The sequence below is a fragment of the Musa acuminata genome, chromosome BXJ2-6 (genome assembly GCF_036884655.1).
Source record: "Musa acuminata AAA Group cultivar baxijiao chromosome BXJ2-6, Cavendish_Baxijiao_AAA, whole genome shotgun sequence".
Lineage (NCBI taxonomy): Eukaryota > Viridiplantae > Streptophyta > Magnoliopsida > Zingiberales > Musaceae > Musa > Musa acuminata.
The window spans coordinates 39,583,660-39,593,688 of record NC_088343.1 but is presented as its reverse complement, the minus strand read 5'-3'; the positions used below and the strand labels follow the sequence as shown (position 1 = coordinate 39,593,688).

Here is a 10,029-nt window from a genome sequence, read left to right as displayed (position 1 = left end):
AGAATTAATTTAGTTGTTATTGTCAAATTTAATGTAATCAGTCTTCTAGGTGGCCTAGCTCATGCTACCATGGAATGGAATGCATGACATCAAATTGCAACATAAGCTCTTAGCTCTTGTTCTTTGTTGCTTGGCTCTTGGCTAGGCATATAGTAATGTAAGTGGATTCTGCCCTATGCTTTCTTTGTCGCCCTATTTATCACCACCTAAGTTCTAGGCACTCTTCTTATCGTTGATCATCACCAACATTAACAATTGGGTGACGACGACACTAAACTTCTCGATAGTGACCACTCTTGCTACGCCTAGAGCAAGGCAGACTAACAGGGCAACTGGGCCTCCTCATTTTCATGAAAGCCTTTGCTTTGTCGACCACTCTATAGAGGTTATCTTTGGTTAGGTGATCTTCAATATCATCTAGCTTTTCTCCATGATCGACGACACACTCATAAAGTTACTTGTTGCTAGAAACGAAAGGAATGTTAAAATTATATTTCTGCTCATTACTTTTACGTCGATCCAATATAAACATTAAAATTATCTTTTTACTTATTACTTTTGTATTGCTCCATATCATGTATTTATATTTTTATCAATATAATTGACGAATAAATAAGATTATTTATTTTACTTTTAGAATTAAAGAGATCTTAATATAAATTTTTGAGGTATATAAATTGTGATGCTAACAAGTTCAAATACTTATAATTACCCATCGTCTTGACTTTTTCTTGATGTGCCATTTAAGAGTGGTCAAATCAAGATCAGATTGTCTTCCTGTTCTTCTGGTCTTGGGCATATTATGAAAATAATTCTTCGTTTCATATGCTTCTCACATTTATTGTCATTTCACGGCATGTGGTTCAAGCTGTCATCCATTTAGTATGGTTCTTATCATGTTGACACTCCTTCGATCCATACAATATAAATTCACATGTAAAACAGCAAAGAAAAAATAATGCTACAAAACAAAAGGAAGAAACCAATGAATTCACATCATGACAAATAGAATGTACAAGAAGGTGTTTACGACAACTCTTATTTCCATTATTTAATGATCAGGAAGGACTATAACAGGTTATGTTGCTGTTCTTGTACTACACATCATGCGTCACATTCAAAAATTTCTTATAATATTAATGTTATTAACATTATCAGTATTGACAAATGACATGCTGAATTATGAGTTCTATACCTGATTGTGGGTCCATTGCTTGCAATCATTAGACATGAAAAGATAACTCAGACCACATCTGACATTGTTCTGCTGGCCACCATTTTTCTGAAATGATCTCACCATAAAGTAAGACATCTTCCAATTGATGTAACATAGTTTTACGTCATTTGCTTTCTCACCACATCATGCTTCTATCCATCCATCCATCCATCCTCGGCTGAGCAATTAGCATCAGACTCCTTTAAGCCTCCATGGCTTTGGCCATGGATTTCTTTGGCTGCTGCAGAAAGCAAGTGCTGTAACAGACCTGAGAGCTTAAAGTTATCTGTCCCAACTGCAGGTGTTGTTCACGTAGAATGGTCTGAGTACTTGAGGAATGCTTACTGTAGATGATCGGAGCAATGCAATCTCACAGCCTTCTCTGTGAATAATACGCACAATCATTTCCCCACACAGTTTGCATTAGATATCATTATTTCATGCTAAAATAAAAGGAGCATATCCAAGTATGAACTTAGGTCGTTGTTCAATCAGTGAAATCCAGTATTTATTTCTACTGCTGCATTTCTGAGAGGAAAAGGTAAGATGATGACCACAATGAACAATCTCAAGAACAGAAAAATGAGCTGCACTTGTCATCTTGAAAGGACTGGGACAGCTCGGAGATGACTTGCACCAGGTGGTCAAGTTTGTTCTGCAATCAAGTGGGGCAGCCAAATCATTTGCATGGGGTAAGTACTGATGAAAAGGGCAAATATAGATATTCCCAGGAAACCAAGTGGCTAAAAGAAACATTTTTATGAAGATATCGAAAATACCATTTGGATTTCCTACCTATTATTGTTATATCTGAGTCCTCCCTTTATTCCTTTTTAATATGACAAGTATCTCGTTGTTTAAGTCCTTCCTAAGTAAAATTCTAAGAAATACACCTAATCATAGCCTTTTTTTTTCCTTAATTAGATGTGTCTACACGTGCAAATAGTCTTACGCACGTGCCTTTTTCCACCTATAAATAATACTTTCTGTGCGTTATATATATATATATATATATATGATCGACAGATAAGCTTTATAAGGACCTTTTTCGAGTTGAAACGTCACGTGGGAAACGGATCCTATGGGTCAGGCAAGCCACCATATATGCCACGTGGCACTTATCATTGGTCAGCAGTCGCGGGTCCCATGGAAAGACCCAACGGCGCTGCTGTGGAGGCCAATGAGAGTTCCCTACTACGTGTTTGGTCTCTCGACCGACAGACACATTGGGAGCTGGTCGAAGCTGATGCCGACTCAACAGGGCTAATTATGTATTAATTTATGTAATTAATTATTTTAATGTTACGATATTTATATTTTTAAAAATTATATTAGAATATCTATATTTATATTAAGAAAATCAATGAGAAAAAATAAAATTAAATAAAAATATTTTTATTACATGCAAAAGCATGCAAAAATTCATATATACATCCCCAAAATAAATGATTTTTGTATGTGATTCTTTATAATTCAGTTTAACATAAAAGTTTTTGAAAATTCAAAACCTTGCAAATATACAAACCTTCACATGCATCAATCTCCATGCGAACCTTCGCGTGTACTCTCCATCGACATACTGTCCTGCTACAAATATATAATTCCCCTCCATCAAACACCCACTGCGATCTCCATCTCTCTCTCTCTCTCTTCCACTCTGACGTTTCCTCAGTCCTCCTCATCATCATCTTCATCTTCATCTTCTTCTTCTTCTGCTTCCTCCTTTTTGATTTTTCTTATCTGAGACTGATATATACATTCACTAGATCTTGTAAAGTTCCCTCCTTTCTTCACTTGTGGTTGTGGACTTTGGCCTCCGGGATGCTGTCCGCCAAGTCAACCTCTTTCTTCCCCGCCATCGCCCCGCAGCTCAATGCCGGCAGGAGCAGCAGGACTCGCTTGGTCAACCTTGGCAGCTGCCGGCGATCGATCGCCAGCCGGACGGTCCGCGCGGTGATCAGCAGCGACGACAAGAGCGTCGGCACGCTCCCGTCGCAGCCGGCGGCCGTCGGCGTTGCGCTGAGGGCCGCGGCGCCGCCGGGGGACTCGATCGACGTCAGGGTGGTACTCACGGTGAGGAACAGGATCAAGGAGAAGCTGGTGAGCAAGATTGGGGACCAGTTGGAGTACTTCGTCAATGGGATCGGACAGGGCATCACTGTCCAGCTCGTCAGCGAGGAGATCGATCCCGGTGAGCCAATCGAACATTTCAAATGATCAGATTCATGTCTGGATTGTTTAAATAGGGTAGAAATTTGTTCTGTTTTGCCTTTCGATTTGGACTTCAGATATGGCCAGCTTCATGCTGGAGTGTTTCAGTTTGTCTGTGATAGTTCTGTAGGACTGTTTCTTTTCCTGTAGGGAATAGTTATATTTGGTGCTGAGCTGACACTGTTATGGTTTCCAAGTGCCAATCCCTTTCTCTTCTAGCGCAGAACTGAGTTCTTTACTCTTTTATACTGTTACTGAAATGTGATTTGCAGTAGAGTGTCAAACATGAATGAGTTCTGATTGAGGAAATGACGGCTTCACGCAAGTCAAAACTATGCTTGTTAGGTGATGAATGTTCAATCATAGTACTGTGGTTAAACTTCTCGTCAAGTGATTCTTTTTCATCAAGTGGAGGGCAACATTATCTGATGAAGCTTCCACCCGTAGAATTCCACTTCCAGCTTTGTCATTCCCTTTTGCATTTTTGTTTTTTTGCTCTTTTCTTCATTGAGTAGTTTTGCCGAGATGCATGTGATGCGACACATATGTGATTCAGAGCTCAGCCTTCACTAAGTTTCAGATGCCAAAAGGTAAAAGGCAGAGCTAAGAAAACCAGTCTTGTAGTATTAGGAAGGTGTTGATATATAATTTTTTTCTGCTATCATGGGATAATAATCTCATCAAGTGTGTTATCAGACTCGACGATTTGTAAAACAAAACTTAATTGTCCTACGGTATTATATGGATTGTTTTACACAAATTTTTTTCCTTCGACAATGAAATGGGTGCTTTTTCTGACTTTTCAGTGACCTAACATGAAAGGTTTTCATTGTGTGCTTTGACATTATCAAGAAAAATATCTAGATACACTCAGGATCCGTGTCGGATGATTAATCCATGTACCTTGTTGTTGTCAGATTCTGAATCAGGAAAAAGGAGTGCAGAGGTTGCTGTAAGGGGTTTTCTGCCAAGATCATCAAACCATCCATCACTTGTTGAGTATGCAGCCAATTTCACTGTGCCGTCTGGTTTTGGTCGCCCGGGAGCCATTTGCATCACCAACCTCCACAAAAAGGAGTTCTACCTGGTGGAGATTGTTGTTCATGGTTTTAATGATGGACCATTTTTCTTCCCTGCAAATACATGGATCCACACTCGCAATGATAATCCACAGAGCCGGATAATATTCAGCAATCAGGTGAGATGGAAAGCAAGTAAGCATTGTACTCATAAAAAAACAATCACATTGTTGCGGTGATAAATTCTGCTTAAACACAGAGTAGAAACAATATCTATGTACGATCTTTGCAACGCCAATTACTGAATCATTAGCTAGGAAGTAAAAACTCAAGAAGTTTGCTTTCTTCTCTGGTCGAAGATGCAATTAATTGTAAGTATTACCTACTGATTTTGTTATCTGATGCCATTCTTGATATGATCAGGCATATTTACCATCACAAACCCCAGATGGTTTAAAGAACATCAGACAGGACATCTTACTCGGTCTGCGTGGCAATGGCAAAGGCGAGAGAAAGAAATTTGAAATGATATATGACTATGCTCTGTATAATGACTTGGGCAATCCTGATAAGGATCCAGATGTTGCTAGACCAGTCCTAGGTGGTTCAAAAAGGCCATATCCCAGACGCTGTCGCACGGGTAGACCACCAACAAAATCAGGTACTTTTTGTTGCAAGTGAGTATAGCAACTGTAATTTAGCCATGCCAAATAGGCCAAATTTTCTCAAAAGGGTGTGTTTTCCAACTTTTCCTTCAAAAAATGAACAAAGAAAATAATTTTAGCCTGCTTAATTTTCATCCTTCTCTTCACTGCAATTGAGTAATCTGAGCAATAGAATCTAGTGTGACTTCTGTTTTGCCTACTCCGCAAAAACTTCCTACCATCAATATTTCTCCTTTTCTTCTCTTTCTTTCTCTTCTTCACTCAAAACATCCTCATGAGCACTCTCATCGGGCCTGCAGAAACCTCAGTGAACCCTGTGCCAACAGCAGCTTATGCACTCACCGCTCTGTAGTGCATGCGTAACACTGCACTGTCACATTGGCATACACTGCCATCACTTCAACCCATACTATATAGAAATCAAAGTTGGTTTCTCAAGTCTGACTATAAGATGGGTTTGTCTTAACTAGTATATCCAACACTTCCAATATAATCCTATTCTCAGCTGGGGATGGAAAAAAAATTCATTTCTCATCACTGTCACACTCCAAGAATTCAAATCGGACTGTGCTATGGAAATGGCAATAAGAGCCGCTCTTTCCTAACACCGATATGCTAAGGAATAGTAAAGAAATAGGAGTATGGTGAAAATTATGTTATCTGATCTAAAAGATTTATTGTCTTGGGACTGGTTTTGTTGCTTGTGTGAAAGGCTTCCCAACAATTTTATCATAAAAACATCATAACATGGCAAGATCATCCACTTTCCTCCCCACCATGTCTTCAAGAGGATATAACAACCCAACCATGCATGAGTATCCAGAGAACTTAATGAATTAACTGAGTTCAAGTAAAGGAGGAATTAGCAAGTATGAGAAAAATGAGAGGAAAATGGAAAAGGCACGGTCCTTTTAGTTCTGAGTATCTTTTTCTCTTACGAAAAAATATTATATGCTTCAGTAAGGTGCTAAACCTCTACCAATAGGTCAAATTCAATATCATTCCACCTGTAACATAGCTAAAGCAGCCATATCAATCTTTGAAATCATAGACTTCATTGAGGATGGCAAGAAGGGAGAAAAAGATAGAAATCTTCAATTACCTTGCCTTGACTGCAAAATAAATGGCACTTTGATATCTTTATTCAATTTAATTGAACTATTATATCATGAATTACATTCATTTTAACTTTATAAACAGTATGCAAAAGATTTATTAATCAACTATGTTGAAGTGGCAGTCTTTTCATGTTTATCTTTGCTGATGGCAATCAATTTAACTTTATTTTGTGGTAATCTTGCAGGTCATATAACTCTCTACATGCATTGTCGACCTTTTTTTTTATAGATTTAGCAATTCTGCTACTTGTCAATGATTAAAGCTTGGAAAATCTTCCTTTTGTTTAATGCTACCAACTTAAAACACAAGCTTATCATGTACATATGATGTGTTCAAATGCAGATCTAAGTGCTGAGAATAGAGTAGAGAAACCTCATTCTGTGTATGTTCCGCGTGATGAAACTTTTGAGGAAATCAAGCAAAATACATTTTCTGCTGGAGCTCTGAAAGCATTGTTTCACAATCTGATACCAGCTTTGATGGCTGCACTATCTAGTTCAGATAGCCAATTTGAGTGCTTTTCTGATATCGACAGGCTATACAAAGATGGTTTGCTTATAAAGAGCGAAGAGCAAAAACTTACTCAGAAACTTTTACTTCCTACGGTTCTCGGCAACTTGTTGAGCATGGGTGAAAAACTGATGAAATATGACATACCATCAATCATATCAAGTAAGCATAATGGCAATATTTACTAGCGTAAACTCATATCCTAGCTAAAGTGACTAAAAAATATTAGCTTATATTTTGTCCTAAAAGATGTCTCATTTTAGTACCATTATCTTATAAACCGCTTCTTTGATGAAATATCTTTGCTTCATGACTATTTTCAGGAGACAGATTTTCTTGGCTGAGGGACAATGAATTCGCTCGGCAGACACTAGCTGGTGTTAATCCTGTAGATATTCAAAGATTAAGGGTATGAACATGCTATTTTCAGGATGCTGCTTTGTTATGCCAAAACCTCATTTTTTTTGCTTCCTACCCCAAATAATAATAGAAAAAGGCAATAGAAAAGAAAATAACTAAAAATCTTTTAATATTACTCACATGGTATTTCTTGGTTGCAGGAATTTCCAATACGTAGTAAGCTAGATCCTGAAACCTATGGATCACCAGAGTCTGCAATAACTAAGGAATGCCTGGAGCATGAACTAAATGGAATGAGCCTTCAGGAGGTAATGATGGAGCCTATAAACTGTTCTTTTGGTTCTTATGCTGTTGTCCTCTCATGATGGTTCTCTTTGCAACTCGTCGTGCAGGCAATGGATAATGACAGACTATTTATAATAGATTACCATGACATCCTTTTGCCATATGTTAAGAAGATCAATTCCTTGAAAGAAAGGAAAATGTATGCTTCAAGGACAGTTTTGTTCCACACACGTAGTGGCATACTCAGACCAATTGCAATTGAGCTTAGCCTGCCATCTACTCCATCAGCTTCAAGGAAAAGGGTATACACTCATGGGCATGATGCAACAACAAACTGGATTTGGAAATTAGCCAAAGCTCATGCCTGCGCAAATGATGCTGGTGTCCATCAGCTAGTGAACCACTGGTGAGCTGTTTTTGTGTTGAAGCATATTCACAATTTAGGATAGGTTAATATTAGTAGGATTAGAGTAATCAGATATGAATGTCGGTTTATGTGCGACATGTGTTGCTCCATATTCAGTGACATTTTATGTGTTTTTGATAATTGATCAAAAACCAAAACTACTTTAAGCATCAAAAACTAACATGCAAAATTTAGACCACTAATGTACATGTTGACTAAATTAAGGCAAAATACACATCCCTCACAGTCACAGTAATTGTCGAAAAATGTAGATGCACAAACACCCATATGATTACTTTCATGGTTGGTCATAGTTTAAATTCTGGTGTGATGTGTTCAATTGGTGTTCCTAAAAGAATATGGTTTTCAATTTTAGGTTGAGGACACATGCTGCCATGGAGCCCTACATCATTGCTACTCGTAGACAGCTTAGTTCGATGCACCCAATTTTCATGCTGTTGCATCCTCACATGCGGTATACACTGGAAATAAATGCGTTGGCTCGCCAAAGTCTGATCAATGGTGGAGGAATCATCGAAAACTGTTTCAGTCCCGGGAAGTACTCCATGGAGCTGAGTTCAGCTGCATACAAGAGTCTCTGGCGGTTTGACATGGAAGCTCTTCCAGCTGACCTTATTCGGAGGTAAGCAAACTTTGGCTTTTAGTCCTTCAACATTAATCTGCTCATGGGCATGTTGTTTAGAACAAAGAAAAAGAATCTTACGGGTAATACTTTGAACCCTTTAATTTCCTTGCATTTCATTGAATTGTTTGTGCTTATGGAACAATCTTGCTCGGATGTGATGATTCTTGTAACTGTGAAATTCAGAGGCATGGCTATTGAGGATCCTTCGATGCCTTGTGGAGTAAAGTTGGTCATCGAGGACTATCCTTATGCTGCGGACGGTCTCCTTGTATGGTCGGCAATTGAAGACTGGGTCAAGGATTATGTCACCCACTACTATTCAGATGACAGTAGTGTGACTTCAGATGTAGAGCTCCAAGCATGGTGGGATGAGATAAAGAACAAAGGTCACCCTGACAAAAGAAATGAACCATGGTGGCCTAACCTGAACACCAAGGAAGACTTGATCCACATACTGACTATAATTGTGTGGACTGCATCCGGGCAACATGCAGCAATAAACTTTGGCCAATACCCTTTCGGAGGTTACATGCCAAATCGACCTACGCTGATGAAGAAGCTCATTCCTCAAGAGGACGAACCAGAGTACGAGAAGTTCCTTCTAAATCCTCAGTACATGTTCCTATCGGCTCTGCCATCACAGCTGCAAGCCACTCAAATAATGGCGGTTCAGGATACGTTATCAACACACTCCCCAGATGAGGAGTACCTCGGTCAGGTGATCGAGTCACATGCACATTGGACGAACAACAGGCATATCGCGAGCTGCTTTGAGAAGTTCTCTGCGAGGCTGGAAGAGATCGAGGAGATCATAAATAGAAGGAACAAGAACTTTTATCTGAAGAACAGGAGCGGCGCAGGTGTTCCACCATATGAACTTCTTCTTCCCTTATCTGGCCCAGGAGTGACAGGGCGAGGGATCCCAAACAGCATATCAATATGATGTGATGAACTACTTCACGAGATTATTCTTCGTAGGACAAAGGATCTTTCTCAGAGCTACCTGATGTGTGTTGCTTATACTAGTTTGTGGAATGCCTGTGAAGTAAAAGAGGAGAGATGAGAGATTGCTTTTGCTCAACCTATTTGTACGTATATTGTTCATGTTATGGCAAAACATCCGCACTGTTCCAGTTGGGATGAACTAAAATTGTTCCTTGGTTTTGCACTCTTTTGTGTCAATCTATGTGCCATTTCTCAATGATGATTCTTGTCTGGGCTTATAACAGTGATAATTACTCTATCAAATTGCAGCTTTGAATCAGTCACTCGATCATGTTCCATGTTTCTTGGTGCCTCTTCAATTTACAGATGGTTTCTAATAGCTCATCTATATCAAAGTCAGCACCATTGAATCAGGTGCAGGTCTACTTGTTAGCTTCTGCTTCAAATTCCAAGAAGGCAAATAAAACTCGATCTTACCACAGAAGATGTCATAGACATCAGTGGATCAGCCATATAATTCCACCAAGAAAGCACAGATCCTGGTTCTGCTTTGGAACAGAATAGGTCTCAACATCAAACACACTAAGCAAGGTAACAGTGAAGGGACTGATTCATGAGCAGCTCAAAGCACCCCAGCAGACAAATTT

The 10,029-nt window shown here is 39.1% G+C and overlaps 1 protein-coding gene across 1 annotated transcript; it reads left to right on the top strand.

Annotated features, from left to right (window-relative positions):
• Positions 1-2,839: 2,839 nt before the first annotated feature.
• Positions 2,840-9,638, top strand: LOC103989321 (lipoxygenase 6, chloroplastic). The gene is made up of 9 exons (XM_009408129.3): positions 2,840-3,407; positions 4,345-4,625; positions 4,870-5,107; positions 6,573-6,902; positions 7,064-7,149; positions 7,301-7,408; positions 7,493-7,791; positions 8,168-8,434; positions 8,621-9,638. Exons 1-9 carry the CDS (start codon positions 3,038-3,040, stop codon positions 9,378-9,380), a joined length of 2,739 nt encoding a protein of 912 aa, XP_009406404.2. The 5' UTR covers positions 2,840-3,037; the 3' UTR covers positions 9,381-9,638.
• Positions 9,639-10,029: the final 391 nt, after the last annotated feature.